We start from the raw sequence: 18,547 nt of genomic DNA, 5'->3' as shown, positions 1-18,547 counted from the left end.
GTGCAGGTGTCCAGTCTGACCTCTTCTTGGTTGTTGGGATCCCTTTTCCTTCAGTCCTAGTGTTTTCTGAATCTTCTGTATCATTGAAATATTCCCTCAGGCGCAGTCTCCTGAAAAAATGTTCCATATTACTGCAGGGTTCAGTTTTATCCAGGGCCTTAGTTGGACAAAATGAGAGTCCTCCTAGAAAGCACAGTCAGCTCCACTTTGTTGTGTTTATAATCTGAGCTTGAGATACAGCTGAGCCTGGGCTTGAGATACAAATGTGAAGATAGACTTTTGAAGGCTTTGGTGCATTGCTTACTATCACTCTTATTGCAGTCAGACATTGTATCTTCCTGAATGATCAATCAGTCTCTGACCAGTGTAAAAAATCAAATATTTCTGTAAGTTGTAACTTATAGTGTTTCCAAAACTGTATTAGGCTGGTTTCACACGTCTGTTTTTTCCGGTACCGTAGATGACAGTGTCCGTGTGTATAATACTTGCGACACATGTGTGGCAACCGTGTGCCGCATCAGTACTACACGGATGGGCGACAGGAAAGAAGCACTACAGTAAGTGCTGTTCCCGACGCCGGGTGCTTAAGATGGCTCTCATCATTCTACCCTGCTCTCCCGGCAATCAGCGCGATCAGGGGAGAATGCTGAGAGTTGTATTCAAGTGAGAACAATGACAGCAGGCGGGGACTTTTGAGACTATTACTCCCATCAGCCTACACCTGTTGCCACTAATAACAGTGACAGCAGGAACAGCTGATGACAGTATTCCTCACGCGCAGCCTGTGCTATAAATAAATAAATGAAAAACCCGGCGTGGGTTCCCCCATATTTTCTATAACCAGCCAGGCAAACTCACAGCTGGGGGCTGCAACCCTCAGCTGTAAGCTTCAGCAAGGCTGGTTATCAAGAATAGAGGGGTCCCCATACTGTTTTTTTAATGATTTCAATAAATAATTGAAAAAAAATGGTATGGGGTCCCCCCATTTTTGACAACCAGCCTTGGTAAAGCTGACAGCTGGGGGCTGGTATTCTCAGGCTGGTAAGGAGCCATTGATATAGGCCCCCCAGCCTTAAAATAACATCCCACAGCTGCCCAGAAACGGCGCATTTGTTAGATGCCCCAATTCTGGTGCTTTGCCTGGCTCTTCCCACTTGCCCGGTAGCGGTGGCAAGTGGGGTTCATGTTTGTGGGGTTGATGTCACCTTTGTATTTTCAGGTGACATCAAGTCCACAGCTTAGTAATGGATAAGATACCTATCCATTACTAATCCTATAGTCACATGGTAAATAAACACACAGCCAGTATAAAGTCTTTTATTAGAAATAAAACAAAACACCGTTCCATTTTTATTTAAAAATAACAAACACAGTTATACACCTAATGCCTAATTCCACTAAAGCCCTCATCTCCTGTAATAAACCAAAAATAAATAAACAACAATATCCCTTACCTCTCCGTCGTTCTGTCCCACGCCGTAATCCATGTCTAGGGGATAAATAGTTTTTTTTTACCTGGACAGTACCAAAATGCAACCGTGACTGAACTGCTGCGAGTGCAGCATCATTGACCAGCGGTGACATTATCGTGGTTACTGCTGGTCAGTGAGGCTGCGTGTCCAGGGCAGGGCTGAACTGCTGTGGCCTCAGTACTGTGGGAAAAAGCCAGTGATGAGGTCACCTCAGTTCAAGCTCAGTATATTAACAGATCGCAGGATTTTTCCCACGAATGTGTGAATGAGGCCTTAAGTAGTATCAGAATAATGTGATATACTAATGATTTAATTTGAAATATCCAGTAATAATTCGAAAACTCGTGTAAAATTTTCATGACGAACCAGTATTGAGCCAAGTGACATTTTTGTGTATTTTTTTCCCCTCAATAGCTGGAGACCAGAAAACGGATCTGTGCCGGAATGAAAGAGGAACTTGAATCTTCTGAACAAATCATACATGCCATGCGAAAAAACCTTGAGGTATTTTTATGTCCTATCATATAATTTTTCTTTCGACACAATCCCTGATGCTCAATGTCCAATAATGACTATATATATTTACTAAACGCAAATCTTTCTCCCCAAAGATAAACCTATCACAGTGATCAAACTAAAAAAAAATAGTAAATGAACCCCCTTTATCACCCCCCATAGGTAGGGACAATAATAAAATAAAGAAAATATATTTACTTTTATTTTTCCACTAGGGTTAGGTTTAGAACTAGGGTTAGGGTTAGAATTCGGGTTAGGGATAGAATTAGGCTATGTGCACACGGTGCGGATTTGGCTGCGGATCCTAGCAGTTTTCCATCAGGTTTACCGTACTATGTAAACCTATGGAAAACCAAATCCGCTGTGCCCATGGTGCGGAAAATACAGCGTGGAAACGCTGCATTGTATTTTCCGCAGCATGTCAATTCTTTGTGCGGAATCCACAGCGTTTTACACCTGTTCCTCAATAGGAATCCGCAGGTGAAATCTGCACAAAAAACACTGGAAATCCGCGGTAAATCCGCAGGTAAAACACAGTGCATTTTACCTGCAGATTTTTCAAAAATGGTGCAGAAAAATCTCAAACGAATCCACAACGTGGGCACATAGACTTAGGGTTAGGGTTGGAATTAGGGCTAGGGTTGGAAATAGGGTTAAGATTAGGCTTGTGGTTAGGGTTAGGGTTAGGGGTGTGTTGGGGTTAGGGTTAGAATTGGGGTTAGGGTTGGGATTAGGGTTAGGGGTGTGTCGGGATTAGGGTTGTGGTTAGGGGTGTGTTGGGGTTGTGGTTAGGGTTGGGATTAGGGTTAGGGGTGTGTCGGGGTTAGGGTTGTGGTTAGGGATGTGTTGGGGTTAGGGTTGTGATTAGGGTTATGGCTAGAGTTGGGATTAGGGTTAGGGGTGTGTTGGGGTTAGTGTTGGGGTTAGTGTTGGAGTTAGAATTTAGTGGTTTCCACTGTTTAGGCACATCAGGGGTCTCCAAACGCAACATGGCGCCACCATTGATTCCAGCCAATCTTGCGTTCAAAAAGTCAAATGGTGCTCCCTCCCTTCCGAGCCCTGACGTGCGCCCAAACAGTGGTTTACCCCCACATATGGGGTACCAGCATACTCAGGACAAACTGGGCAACAACTATTGGGGTCCAATTTCTCCTGTTACCCTTGTGAAAATAAAAAATTGCTTGCTAAAACATAATTTTTGAGGAAAGAAAAATGATATTTTATTTTCACGGCTCTGCATTGTAAACTTCTGTGAAGCACTAGGGGGTTCAAAGTGCTCACCACATGTCTAGATAAGTTCCTTGGGGGGACTGGTTTCCAAAATGGGGTCACTTGTGGGGGGTTTCTACTGTTTAGGCACATCAGGGGCTCTGCAAACGCAACGTGACGCCAGCAGATCATTCCATCAAAGTCTGCATTCCAAAACGTCACTACTTCCCTTCCGAGCCCCGACGTGTGCCCAAACAGTGGTTCCCCCCCCCCCCCCCCACATATGGGGTATCATCATACTCAGGACAAACTGGACAACAACTTTTGGGGTCCAATTTCTCCTGTTACTCTTGTGAAAATAAGAAATTGAGGGCTAAAAAATAATTTTTGAGGAAAGAAGAATGATTTTTTATTTTCACGGCTCTGCGTTATAAACTTCTGTGAAGCACTTGGGGGTTTAAAGTGGTCACCGCACATCTAGATTAGTTCCATGGGAGATCTAGTTTCCAAAATGGGGTCTCATGTGGGGGAGCTCCAATGTTTAGGCACACAGGGGCTCTCCAAACTAACGATTGGAGCTAATTTTTAATTCAAAAAAGTCAAATGGCGCTCCTTCCCTTCCGAGCCCTGCCATGTGCCCAAACAGTGTACTCAGGAGAAATTGCACAATACATTTCAGGATCCATTTTATCCTGTTGCCCTTGTGGAAATGAACAAATTGAGGCTAAAAGAAATTTTTTGTGAAAAAAAAAAAAAAACTTTTTCATTTTTACCGATCATTTTGTGAAGCACCTGGGGGTTCAAAGTGCTCACTATGCATCTAGATAAGTTCCTTGGGGGGTCTAGTTTCCAAAATGGGGTCACTTGTGGGGGAGCCCCAATCTTTAGATACACAGGGGCTCTCCAAGCGCGACATGGTGTCCGCTAACGATTGGAGCTAATTTTTCATTCAAAAGTCAAATGGCGCTCCTTCCCTTCCGAGCCTTGCCGTGTGCACAAACAGTGGTTTACCCCCACATGTGAGGTATCGGTGTACTCAGGAGAAATTGCCCAACACATTTTAGGATTTATTTTATCCTGTTGCCTATGTGAAAATGAAAAAATCGAGGCTAAAATACATTTTTTGTGAAAAAAAAAAGAAGTACTTTTTCATTTTTACGGATCAATTTGTGAAGCACCTGGAGGTTCAAAGTGCTCACTATGCATTTAGATAAGCTCCTTTGGGGGGTCTAGTTTCCAAAATGGGGTCACTTGTGGGGGAGCTCCAATGTTTAGGCACACAGAGGCTCTCCAAACGCGACATGGTGTCCGCTAAAGATTGGAGCCAATTTTTAATTGAAAAAGTCAAATGGCGCTCCTTCCCTTCTGAGCCCTGTCGTGTGCCCAAACAGTGGTTTCCCCCCACATATGGGGTATCGGCGTACTCAGGAGAAATTGTACAATAACTTTTGGGGTCCAGTTTCTCTTTTTACCCTTGTGAAAATAAAAAAAATTGTTGCTAAAATATCTTTTTCGTGACTAAAAAGTTAAATGTTCATTTTTTCCTTCCATGTTGCTTCTGCTGCTGTGAAGCACCTGAAGGGTTAATAAACTTCTTGAATGTGGTTTTGAGCACCTTGATGGGTGCAGTTTTTAGAATGGTGCCACTTTTGCGTATTTTCAGCCATATAGACCCCTCAAACTTTTGAAAATGAGAAATCTCTGGTCAAATTTTAACCCTTATAACTTCCTAGCAAAAAAAATGTTGTTTCCAAAATTCTGATGATGTAAAGTAGACATGTGGGTAATGTTATTTATTAACTGTTTTGTGTCACATAAACTCTCTCGTTTAACAGAATAAAAATTCAAAAATTGAAAATTGTGAAATTTTCGCCAAATTTCCATTTTTTTCACAAATAAACGCAAAATTATCGACCTAAATTTACCACTAACATGAAGCCCAATATGTCACGATAAAACAGTCTCAGAACCGCTAGGATCCATTGAAGCGTTCCTGAGTTATTACCTCATAAAAGGACACTGGTCAGAATTGCAAAAAACGGCCAGGTTATTAAGGTCAAAATAGGCTGGGTCATGAAGGGGTTAACTAAACTTTATCAGCATACACAAAAGACAAAAGTACCGTGATGAAAATGCTGCAAAAACTAAGCAAAAATAAAAGCAGCAAAACCGGCTTTTTGTAAGCTTAAACTTTGTATATATATATATATAATGTATATATATAAACGCCAAAAACGCAATGTGTCAACATAGCCTTATGTAGCCTCCCAACTCTCATCTGTGTACAGCTTAAGGCCGGCCTCACACTAGCGAGTTTTACGGACGTATGAGCGCATAAACTACGTCCGTAAAATTCGCATTACACACGGCCCAATGATTCTCTATGGCCCAGCTCCTATCTGCCGTATATTACGCATCCATAATATACGGTCCTGTACGGCCATACAAAATCGCAGCATGCTGCGTTTGTCACCGTATTGCGCAAAAAAATCGCCAATGAAAGTCTATGGGGGGCGAGAAAAATACGGATTCCACACGGACCAGCAGTGTGACTTGCGAGAAATACGCAGCGGTGTTAGTGAAAAGCCGGTAATTCAATTGCCGGCTTTTCATTTCTCCTGCCTAAACCCGACATGATATGAGACATGGTTTACATACAGTAAACCATCTCATATCCCTTTTTTTTTTTGCATATTCCACACTACTAATGTTAGTAGTGTGTATGTGCAAAATTTGGGCGCTGTAGCTGCCAGATCGCTACTGCGCACAAGCGATAAAATGATGCGCGCCCTAACCCCTATGCCATCGCTCTGCCCACGCTCCTTCATTGGCTGTAAAAATGGCGCTAAACGCGTAATACGAAACGCGACTTTGGCGCCAAGATCGCGTACTGCATGGCCGACCCCACATAGGGGTCGGGTTTCACGAGACGCCGACTTTACCAAAAGTCGGCGACTTATGAAAATGAACGATCCGTTTCGCTCAACCCTACCGACTAGTATTCTCATTTGAAATGTCTTTGTGTCATTCAGAACACTAGATCGGAACAACAAGGGTCCAAGAAGGAGTTACAGAGACTCGATGTTGCTTGTGTGGAGAGAGAGTCTCACATAGCCCAGCTTAAGACCGAACTTATGAAGGCGCGTGACATCTGGGAGCAGGAAAAGATGAGAGGCTTGGAGTTGGAACGTGAAATCCAGACAATAACCCAAACTTTTCAGAAGGAGGCAGAGGTATAAAACATCTTTCTAAATGCTACTGGAAAGTTTACATACCGACATGTCCACCTTTATTTTTGGGTCCTCAAGAGCTTGACTTTCTACATGCAGAACCTCAGTGGCCACTCTCGCAGTAGAAGAGCGAGATCGCGCACTTTCCAATATCCCTGGACTGCCAAATATTCAATATGTTACTCCTGGGTATCCTCGTACTTGGCAGTACTGGGTTAGTGCAAGGAGCAAAATCTCACTGTTTAACTGAAAGCGGCTCCAGAGGGTTGTAAGATTAGTTAGCATCTGACTTTTGTAGAAAGTCGGGACCTTTTGGGGGCCTTAGGAGCACTTAGAAGTGGTTTTGGCCCTAACTTTTAATAAAATTAATAAATAGAACAAAGCAGTCTGTGGCTGCGCATTCTTTTATTGTATAAAGGGCCTGGTTTATCAAAACTGTCTAACAGGAAAGACTTGTTGTTGTCAGTCAACCAATCATAGCGCAGCTTTCATTTTACGAATGAAGTTAAAAAAAAATGAAAGCTGATACAGATTGGTTGCCGATAACAGAAACGTGGTGTTTTTTGCTTGACAGGTTGCATAAATGAGGGCCATTGGCCCCCGATTCATTAAAGGGGTTGTCCAGTCCAAATAGATAAGTCTGCAGTTACTCTGTGCGACTGCAGACTCATGAATCCCCCCCAGTGCACTGATTCACCGGTCTCTGAGCCAGGACCGGAGGGTATGTATGAGTTATAAATACTTCTTTCAATACAGTTGTATGGCTCAAGGCCCCGCCATCTAGTTGGCCACGTGTCTAGTCAGGTCTCACCCTTTCTCAACACAATTGTATGTAGCGAGGCTGCACCCACTACATAGGTTGTGGCTAGACGTATGTATAAGATTAACATACCCTCCAGTCCTGGCTCAGAACGCTGCAAATTCCCACAACTCACAGTGCGTTCACTGGGGGGATTCAGAAGTCTGCAGTCACACAAAGTGACTGCAGACTTAACGATTTGGACCGGTCAACCCATTTAAGGCATAGGCCCCTTAGTTCCAGTGAAGGGAAATCTTACTGCTTCAGTATATAAAGACTTTGTGGACAGTTATGTTTCCATCTTGGTATGAACAGCTTTTGGGAAGGTCCAAAATGGCTGCCCCATTGGTGCACAAATCAAGGCCCATGAAGGCATGGTTGGGTGACTTTGGTGTGGAAGAACTACAAATATCCACTTAGAGCTTCACCTAAACACCTTTTAGGAAGAGTGGAGCAAACTCTATATTACAGGGATTGTCCACTAGTGGACAACCCCTTATTAATGGCCCCAGGCTACCAAAGTCTATACTAGACTCCCAGGCTAGTGCTGCTCCTCCACTCTCAGCCTTGTGCTGGTCTCTTAACATAAGGAATGTCTTTTGACTACTGCAGCCAGTAGGTGGACGCTGATTGGCTACAGCCTTCATAGACCTATCCGAGTGGAAGAAACTGTAAATGTGAAGGCTGCAGCCAATCAACGGGTGCTAAAGGACTTCAGTGATTAAGTGTCATTGTTTATGTCAGGAGACCAACCAAGGACAAAGAGCTGAGGGAGGCGGTAGCGGTTTCGGTACTGGAGGCCGGTATAGATTTTTACTTTATACTTCTACAACATCCAAGAGAAATTAATAAGTGGTTGTTCTGTAATATTTATACATTTTACATATGTGTTTAATTACATTTGACACATTTTGATAGAAACACTTTCTTTTTTTTTTCAGGAGAAGATAACATTTCTTCACGGTCTATATCAGCAGCTGGTATCAGGTTGTGTGCTTCTAAAAGAACCAGAAAGCCTAGAGGGTAACTTCTCTTGGCCAGAACTCTGTGTTATTTTGCAGGAGAATGTAGATGCCCTTCTCTCTGACGTCCACCAAGCCAAAAATAAGGTACAGTTATTTGAGTCTGTTTTTTTCATGCATATAATGTTAGAATGTATTCTGCATGGTTAAGTGTCGCACACATACACATGATATTTTGACTCCTATGCCAGCTACATATGCTCCAATGCTCCTTCTCTTTATTAGGTTTTCCATCTAGAACATGCTTGCAAGAACAAGGCTGATGTGTTGAAGGATCTGCAAAAAAAACATGAGGACTCACTTGACCGACTCACTCAGCAGATGAAAGAACAGCAAAATGCCTGGCAAAAAAAGACTAAAGATTTAGAACAACATTATTCAGTTCTCCTTGGGGAGACTAACTCCAAAGCACAGGTAAAGGAAAAAACTATGACATTATCTACATGCTTTATCTTTCATAATTATTACTATTTAAATGTTCATTTCTGGTTTAAAAGGGCAAAATATTTTAGTTGTGCTCATGTCTCCTACACCCTAATAGAGAGTGACAAACAGACACTTCAGTAATGGGGGACCAAACTAGCCTGCCCTCTTAAATGTCAGTGGTTCCAGTATTTAATTTGCCCAGATCACAAAGAAAGGTCTTTTTTGAGAAATTGATTATGAGGAAAAAAGCATTGTGAGCAGCGTCTTCTTTCCTCAGTACTACAGGTATTTCCAGTAATATATAAGAAGGGGCTGCTATCCACTCTTTTTTACCTCAGTACTCCTGGTTTCTCCAGTATTGGACCAGATAGACCGTGTGGACAGCAGCCTCATATTACCTTAGTGCGCCTGGTATCTCCAGTATTAGATTAGATAAGCAGTGTGGTCACCAGTATGACCATTCACTTCTTAGGCTGCTTTCACACATCAGTTTTTTTTTGTTTCAGGCTAAATCCGGCTCTTAAGAGAAAAACCGGAACCGGAAAAAATAAAAACCGGAACCGGTTTTTCCCCCAATGACTTGTATTAGCGCCGGATCGCGCCGCATGGCCCAGCGTTCCTTCCGTTTTTTTCCGGATCCGGCTAAAATTCCGATTCCGGCTTCTGAAAAAAAACGTCTACTGCAACGTTTTTTGTCTCCGGCGAAAAAGCCTGAAGCGCCGCATCCGGCGCTTCCGGCTGTTTGCTAGAATGGAAGCCTATGGGAGCCGGAAGGTGCCGAATCCGGAAAAAAGCGGATCCGGCGGCCTGATACGGTTTTTTAAACTGAGCATGCTCCCATTTTTTTTTTAGCCAATACTCTAGATAGGCTAACCGGATCCGTCAAAAAAACGGATCCGTCGCATCAGTTTGTCACAATCTGCGCCGGATCCAGTTTTTCCAACACTCGCCGGATTTAGCCTGAAACAAAAAACCTGATGTGTGAAAGCAGCCTCACCTCAGCACTCGTGATATCTTCAGTATTAGATCTTATAGACAAGGTGGCCATCTGTGTGAGCAGCCTCTTCTTTCCACAGTACTTCAGGTATCTCCAATATTAGATAAGAAGAGGCTGCTGTCCACACTGTCTTTCTGATCTCTGTTCTCCTGGTATCTCCAGTATTAGATCAGATACAGAGTGGACAGCTGCCTCTTCTTACCTCAGTACGCCTTGTATCTCCAGTATTAGATTAGCTAGACAATGTGGTCAGCAGTGTGAGCAGCCTCTTCTTACCTCAGTACGCCTAGTATCTCCCGTATTAGATTACATAGACAGTGTGGTCAGCAGTGTGAGCAGCCTCTTCTTACCTCAGTACTGAAGTATCTCCAGTATTAGATCAGAATTACAGGGTGGACAGCAGCCTTTTTTTACCTCAGTACTCCATGTAGCTACAGTGTTAGATCAGAAAGACGGGTGGACAGCAGCCTCTTCTTACCTCAGTACTCAAGGTATCTCCAGTATTAGATCAGATAGGGTGGACAGCAGCCTCGTCTTACCTCAGTACTTCAGGTATCTCCAGTATTAGATCAGACAGACAGGGTGGACAGCAGCCTCTTCTTACCTCAGCACTCCAGGTATTTGCAGTATTAGATCAGATGGGGTGGACAGCAGCCTCCTCTTACCTCAGTACTTCAGGTATCTCCAGTATTAGATCAGACAGACAGGGTGGACAGCAGCCTCTTCTTACCTCAGCACTCCAGGTATTTGCAGTATTAGATCAGATGGGGTGGACAGCAGCCTCCTCTTACCTCAGTACGCCTGGTATTTCCAGTATTAGATTACATAGACAGTGTGGTCAGCAGTGTGAGCAGCCTCTTCTTACCTCAGTACTCAGGTATCTCCAGTATTAGATCAGATAGACATCGTGGACAGCAGCCTCTTCTTACCTCAGTACTGTAGGTATCTCCAGTATTTGATCAGATAGACAGGTGGACAGTAGTGTGAGCAGCCTCGTCTTACCTCAGTACTCCATGTATCTCCAGTATTAGATCAGATAGCCAGGGTGGACAGCAGCCACTTCTTGCCTCAGCACTCCAGGTATTTCCAGTATTAGATCAGATAGGGTGGACAGCAGCCTCTTCTTACCTCGGTACTCCTGGTATCTCCAATATTAGATTAGATAGACAGTGTGGTCAGGTATGTGAGCAGTCTTTTCTTATTTCAGTACTGCTGGTATCTCCAGTATTAAAAGAGAATATCCAATGGAATATATATAGTTTTTCTATTCCTGAAGAACCCATTTAAAACTGCCCAGTCTGCTCCTGTAAGATAGGTCTATGATGACTAGCCTGCTTTAGGTTCTTGGATTCCTCCATAGTTGTAAATTGAAAGTGCAGCATTTTACATAAAAAGATCCAATGTGATTTTCTGAATTTAGAGCAGCCAATTGTAGAATTGATACCAGTAAATACTGGTCTTGTACATTGATATTAAAGTGATACATTATGTTTTTATTTTGCAGAAATATCTAAAAATTGCAGAAAAATCAAAAGATAAGATCTCCATTTGTGAAAAAACCAAAGATCAGATGGCACTGGAGAATGTGCACATAAAAAATCTCCTGATTAACACAGAAAAGGACCATAAGTCTCTACTTGCAGCCTGTGCTCTCATGGCTGGTGCGTTATACCCACTGTACAGTAGAGCTCACACTTTATCCACACAGAGAAATTTCCTTCAAGACCAGATGAACATTTATTTAGATGTCCAAAGCGAAATCCGGAATCTAGTACAAGCATTGTCTGACAGTGACGTTCAAAAGAATAGTGGTTCCACAAAAAGTCCTAAATGTTCTGCATGTATGATGTATGTATTTCGACGTGGTGTCATAGTGGTTTTGGCAACTAAAAGACTTCAGCAACTTGGACGATCTAGCAGGACACTCTTTACTTGGAGAGGAGTCAGGAATAAAGGACCCAGTCTTTTGGTGTGTCCTGGAGGAGACCAAAACAGCAAAACCATCAGTAAGACCATGCATATATCATTCAGTTACATGATCGTGCTTCTGGTGTTTTATCTCATTCTTGTCTGACATCTGATACACTGAATAGGTGGTTATCTCCCATCTCCTCCTCCCTGAAGTGCAATATATCACAAGTCACATGCTTCTATCCCCACTGCTCTCTAGCTTCCCTTGTATATGGAGGAATCATGTTTCTCATGCTTTAGACAACTTTTCACCCATATGTGTTTGGAATTGATTGCACCAATATTTTGTGCAAAAATGTTGGCATAGGTTTCATTTTAAGCAATGCCCCCTTCAGCCTCTTGTTGACTAAGGAGCAAAAGTGACTGCAATCTGATGTAAATTGAGTCAGAATTCAGCTGCATTTATCTCTCTCGGTGTGTAATTACAGCACTAGCTCATACTATTCAATATAAATGCATGTAGGAAGCCAAAGATGGAAGCAATGTGTGTGATTGGATACAGAATCATGTCAATCATGGTCACTATATTCCTTCACATCTCTTGCACCAAAACAGATCTTTTATACACGCGCAGGCAACTATCAGTACAGTAAAGGGATTGCGTTACTACGAGAAAAACAAACAGTTCATCAGCTCACTGTTGTAGGAGATACATTGAGACAGTGCACAGAGGGATCAGGCTGGCTCCTGAGCGCTGAAACCATGCAAGAGATAGTGTAAAATCCAGCAACCGCAAAACAAATTCTATATACAGACCAAAAGTTTGGACACACACCTTCTCATTTAAAGATTTTTCTGTATTTTCATGCCTATGAAAATTGTACATTCACACTGAAGGCATCAAAACTATGAATTAAAACATGTGGAATTATATACTTAACAAAAGTGTGAAACAACTGAAATTATGTCTTATATTCTAGGTTCTTCAAAGTAGCCACCTTTGGCTTTGATGACTGCTTTGCACACTCTTGGCATTCTCTTGATGAGCTTCAAGAGGTAGTCACCGGGAATGGTTTTCACTTCACAGGTGTGCCCTGTCAGGTTTAATAAGTGGGATTTCTTGCCTTATAAATGGGGTTGGGACCATCAGTTGTGTTGAGTTGAGCAGAAGTCTGGTGGATTCACAGCTGATAGTCCTACCGAATAGACTGTTAGAATTTGTATTATGGCAAGAAAAAAGCAGCTAAGCAAAGAAAAACGAGTGGCCATCATTACTTTAAGAAAATGAAGGTCAGTCAGTCTGAACAATTGGGCAAACTTTGAAAGTGTCCCCAAGTGCAGTTGCAAAAACCATCAAGAGCTACAAAGAAACTGGCTCACATGAGGACCGCCCCAGGAAAGGAAGACCAAGAGTCACCTCTGCTTCTGAGGATAAGTTTATTCGAGTCACCAGCCTCAGAAATCGCAGGTTAACAGCAGCTCAGATTAGAGACCAGGTCAATGCCACACAGAGTTCTAGCAGCAGACACATCTCTACAACAACGGTTAAGAGGAGACTTTGTGCAGCAGGCCTTCATGGTAAAATAGCTGCTAGAAAACCACTGCTAAGGACAGGCAACAAGCAGAAGAGACTTGTTTGGGCTAAAGAACATAAGGAATGGACATTAGACCAGTGGAAATCTGTGCTTTGGTCTGATGAGTCCAAATGTGAGATCTTTGGTTCCAACCACCGTGTCTTTGTGCGACACAGAAAAGGTGAACGGATGGACTCTACATGCCTGGTTACCACCATGAAGCATGGAGGAGGAGGTGTGATGGTGTGGGGGTGCTTTGCTGGTGACACTGTTGGGGATTTATTCAAAATAGAAGGCATACTGAACCAGCATGGCTACCACAGCATCTTGCAGCGGCATGCTATTCCATCCGGTTTGCGTTTAGTTGGACCATCATTTATTTTTCAACAGGATAATGACCCCAAACACACCTCCAGGCTGTGTGAGGGCTATTTGACCAAGAAGGAGAGTGATGGGGTGCTACGCCAGATGACCTGGCCTCCACAGTCACCAAACCTGAACCCAATCGAGATGGTTTGGGGTGAGCTGGACCGCAGAGTGAAGGCAAAAGGGCCAACAAGTGCTAAGAATCTCTGGGAACTCCTTCAAGATTGTTGGAAGACCATTCCCGGTGACTACCTCTTGAAGCTCATCAAGAGAATGCCATGAGTGTGCAAAGCAGTCATCAAAGCCAAAGGTGGCTACTTTGAAGAACCTAGAATATAAGACATAATTTCAGTTGTTTCACACTTTTTTGTTAAGTATATAATTCCACATGTGTTAATTCATAGTTTTGATGCCTTATTTTCATGTGTACTATTGATTTATCAAATAAAAATTAAAATGACGGTTACAGTTGGTTACAGTTTGACTTGTGAGGTTAACACAGTAAAGTACAGAATTCTTTTGACCATGTAGAACGTGATGCTCAGAGCTCCATATTCTTTTGGCCATGTAGAATGTGATGCTCAGAGCTCCATATTCTTTTGGCCATGTAGAACGTGATGCTCAGAGCTCCATATTCTTTTGGCCATGTAGAACGTGATGCTCAGAGCTCCATATTCTTTTGGCCATGTAGAACGTGATGCTCAGAGCTCCATATTCTTTTGACCATGTAGAACGTGATGCTCAGAGCTCCATATTCTTTTGGCCATGTAGAACGTGATGCTCAGAGCTCCATATTCTTTTGACCATGTAGAACGTGATGCTCAGAGCTCCATATTCTTTTGACCATGTAGAACGTGATGTTCAGAGCTCCATACTCTTTTGACCATGTAGAACGTGATGTTCAGAGCTCCATATTCTTTTGACCATGTAGAACGTGATGCTCAGAGCTCCATATTCTTTTGGCCATGTAGAACGTGATGCTCAGAGCTCCATATTCTTTTGGCCATGTAGAACGTGATGCTCAGAGCTCCATATTCTTTTGGCCATGTAGAACGTGATGCTCAGAGCTCCATATTCTTTTTGCCATGTAGAACGTGATGCTCAGAGCTCCATATTCTTTTGGCCATGTAGAACGTGATGCTCAGAGCTCCATATTCTTTTGACCATGTAGAACGTGATGTTCAGAGCTCCATATTCTTTTGACCATATAGAACGTGATGTTCAGAGCTCCATATTCTTTTGGCCATGTAGAACGTGATGCTCAGAGCTCCATATTCTTTTGGCCATGTAGAATGTGATGTTCAGAGCTCCATATTCTTTTGACCATGTAGAACATGATGTTCAGAGCTCCATATTCTTTTGACCATGTAGAACGTGATGTTCAGAGCTCCATATTCTTTTGGCCATGTAGAACGTGATGCTCAGAGCTCCATATTCTTTTGGCCATGTAGAATAAAACTATTTGTGTAATAAATTACAATCCATTTCCATTTCTTTCATAGAATTAATGCATTTTGCATGAACAATTCTCATCTGTTCACAGGATAAATATCTGTTGGTGGGAGCCACTAGACTGGAAGTTCTGATCCTACTGGATCTGCTGCGTAGTTTAAATGTAACTGTGGTCACTTCATTCAGTGTCTGTGGGGCTGACTGAGACAGTTGTTTGCTGTTCTCAGATCTCCGTCAGTCCCATACGTTGTTAATGGAGCGGTATTGTGCATGCTTAAAGGGAATCTTTCAGAAAGTATTTGATATTTAATCTGAAGACAGTAGGAGAATAGAGGCTGAGACACCAAATTCAGGGATGTGTCTCTGGACCTCTATTTTGGTGATTGGGCTGATTCCCAGCGATCAGACATTTATAACCTTGCCAATGACAACAATTGCTTTTGGGCTATATCACAGATTTTTCTTTTCCTTTGCTTTTGGCCACAGTCCATAAAAAAAATGTGAATTAAAAGGTTATTCCAATCCCAACCTTTCATGGCTGAGATGTGAATAACCTCAATCGGACACCAGCTTAGGTTCATTCATTTCTATGGAAGTTACAAAAACGCGCAGTGGCCGGCCACTAAAATGAGAGATTCCTGTCTGTCATGAAAGGCTAAGATGGGATTAACACTTTACCTATTTCATTATTGGTTTATAGGGCCACAGGATGAAATGATGCGTTGTCAAGAAGCCTTGAAGTGGATTACCAGCACTGACCTTTTGTCTGCCGTCACCACTTCGATGTCTGATTTGTTTGGGGTTTTAAACCAGAAAGGTAAATGTATGTCTTTAAGCTCTATAATTCTGGTGTGTGATGCAGCTGCAGTGCAGTTCAGCACAGCCTCCACCAGGGGGTGCTGGTGAGGGAAGGGAGGCTGCACACTCACAGCGTAGCAACACTGAGCAGCCGCACAGGTGCTACAGGTAAGGAAAGAGTGGTCAGACGAGCAGTCAGAAACTGTCAGGAGCAGAAGTACCAGAGGTAACAGCAAAGCACGAAGTCAGAGACAAGCCAGAAGTCAGAACCAAACAGGAGCGTGTTATTCAAAACGTGAGACGTAAGACGAAGTCGGGGTACAAGCCAGAAGTCAAAGCCGGTCGGGGAACGAAGTATCAGAAATGGAAAGCAAGAGGTGGGTTCAGAGATCAGGCTGAGTCATACACTGTAAGGAAAATCACCAGACGAACACTAAGTCAGGGGTAGGGAACGGGTCTCACACAAATACGGGATGTCAGCGGCAGAAGGATTACCAGGGTATCCGGGTCAGCGGCTGTATCCTGGAAGCATGAACTATCACTAACGCTGGCCAGTAAACTGCAGAGTTCTGAAAAAGCCCAGCCTGCTCCAGAACGAGGCAGAGGGGGTTAATCCCCGTATGACCACTGCAGAGAGAGAATAGCAGAAAACAAACTCCGGACTGGATCATAACATGGTGGTATTTTATTAATATTTTCCATAAATTAGATTTTACGTCCAGTGCCATGTAGTCAGTCAGTGTGCCTAGAAATCTACTGCTGGCACACAGGGCTGTGTAGTCGGTAAGCCAAAACTCAGACTCTTCAATTTCTCTGGCTCCGACTCTGACTCTCTCATACATGGCTTATGTTTAAATGATACATTTACTGTAGTAAAATGGTAACATCAGGCTTTTAATGACCATTATGATACAATAATCACACGATTTAGATAGAACATAGAATATATTTATTGTAATACATCTTTCGAACACAAAAAAACTTTAATAAATTGTAAACATGCAATACACTATGAAGTAAGTGGGAAAAACAGTTAACAAAAACGTACTGAATAACATTTGTGCAGTCTATGAATTTGCTCTGAGAAATAGTATCGCCTCCATCAGGTCCTCCTTCATAGATGGCATCAAAGCTGACCTAATTATTTTAAGGCTTGAGAACAACCTCTCAACACTAACTTGGGTTGGTTGCAAAGCGGTGACCACACGGGCAACATCTCTAACAATTTCAGGGTATAAAAGAATTGCCTTGTGCACAGTAAGTTTTGATGAACGATTGAACTCTTCTACTTCTTTAAGAGCAAATGAAAACTTTGCTGAAATATGGTCAACGTGTTTACTGTGGGAGTAAAATCTTTTTCCCTTCAGTAACGCTTTGCCTGCTCCATGTCCAAATACTTTTCGGAATGAAACTTTTCATCTGATGAGGATAAAGAAACGGCAGCAACAGCACTGGCAGGACCTGAGTCCTCTTGCTCTTGGCTGTCCTGTAGCCCACTCCTCCTAACTGCTACCTCAATCAAAGCTCCTTTTTCTTTAGTAAGCTGTTGATCATCCAGCAATATATGATGACTCTGGTCCACATAAACAGCTGCCAGAAGAATTTTATTTTCTAATAGCAGTATCCCTCTCTGTTTCATTGAAGCAACAATGCCATCTGTGATTAAACCTTCTCTGTGGAACAAGCAAAACAACAAGTTCTTCCTCTCCTTTCTAAAAATGCCAGGAGTTAAATTCTCAGCTCCTAAATTTTTAGTTGTAGTAAATGAGTGAAGAAGTAATTCTTTTAATTCAGCCACCTGTGTCCATTCACCTCCATTTACTGTTACCTGAGGATTGGCCATGTCTACAACAGAGGGTTTCAGCGCAAGCAATCGCTCAATCATTAATTAGGTGCTGCACCACTGAGTGCCTTTTTGATCTCATCTGTGGAGGAGGAGCTAGACTACTGAGCATGTGCATAAAGTGCAGCACAGATTCATCTCAACTAAAAGTCCAGATCAGGACAGAACAGACATTTATAAGACATTTCATAACTTTCCCAAAATCTTAAGAAAAAATATTCAGCACATCTTGCATTGTACTATTTTACCCAATTTATTATATATTTTAGTAGTCTGAGTTGGTCCATTTTATAGCAACTCCGACTCCACCAAAATAGACACCGACTTAGACTCTGACTCCACAGCCCTGCTTGCACATGTTTGTAATTTTCTACTGCCGCTCTATAGCCTCTAAATAGGGTCAAATTGACTCCTGGATTCATGATTTTGTTGATATTTCTCCACTGTAGACCTGGATTCTAGATCACAAATGCGACTTACAGATGCGTCCAAGAACTGTTTCTCTAAGCTGATGAGCCATCTGAATGTGGGGTCTGAAGCTAGACGTGCAGAACTCCAGAGATTCTCCATTTCTGGGGACCCTGACAGTCTTGTGCACAGACTGATGTGTGGACTTCACAGAATCAACTTCCAGACTTCATCTGTGGAGCTTACTAGCACAACTCCCATTGTGGTATGAGAGCATTTACAACGTAGTTATTTATAAGAGACATAAAACCATTCCGCTGCCTAATTATTCACCATGCCCATTGTTCATGGAAGTGCAGAATTCTCAATACATTATTATGGCTAGTCTGAGGACTTGGATTTGTTTGCTCACTTAGGGTACATCCAGTCTGCCAAAAAAATCCTCTGTATTGTGGATGAGATTTTGCTAATTTTTATCCACGCGTTACAACGAAAATCTATAGCATAAATTGACTGGCGGATTT

At 42.6% G+C, this 18,547-nt stretch overlaps 1 protein-coding gene across 2 annotated transcripts in view; it reads left to right on the top strand.

Annotated features, from left to right (window-relative positions):
• Positions 1–18,547, top strand: part of CCDC171 (coiled-coil domain containing 171) — a 104,575-nt gene that overhangs the window by 65,148 nt on the left and 20,880 nt on the right. For both annotated transcript variants that reach the window (XM_077250025.1, XM_077250017.1), the window contains exons 12-18: positions 1,887–1,976; positions 6,230–6,430; positions 8,168–8,335; positions 8,474–8,662; positions 11,176–11,677; positions 15,675–15,791; positions 18,065–18,288. In XM_077250025.1, the coding sequence (XP_077106140.1) occupies positions 1,887–1,976; positions 6,230–6,430; positions 8,168–8,335; positions 8,474–8,662; positions 11,176–11,677; positions 15,675–15,791; positions 18,065–18,288 (1,491 nt within the window). The remainder of the gene's footprint in view (positions 1–1,886; positions 1,977–6,229; positions 6,431–8,167; positions 8,336–8,473; positions 8,663–11,175; positions 11,678–15,674; positions 15,792–18,064; positions 18,289–18,547) is intronic.

The sequence above is a fragment of the Ranitomeya variabilis genome, chromosome 1 (genome assembly GCF_051348905.1).
Source record: "Ranitomeya variabilis isolate aRanVar5 chromosome 1, aRanVar5.hap1, whole genome shotgun sequence".
Taxonomy (NCBI): Eukaryota; Metazoa; Chordata; class Amphibia; order Anura; family Dendrobatidae; genus Ranitomeya; species Ranitomeya variabilis.
This window is presented reverse-complemented; position numbering and strand designations above follow the sequence as displayed.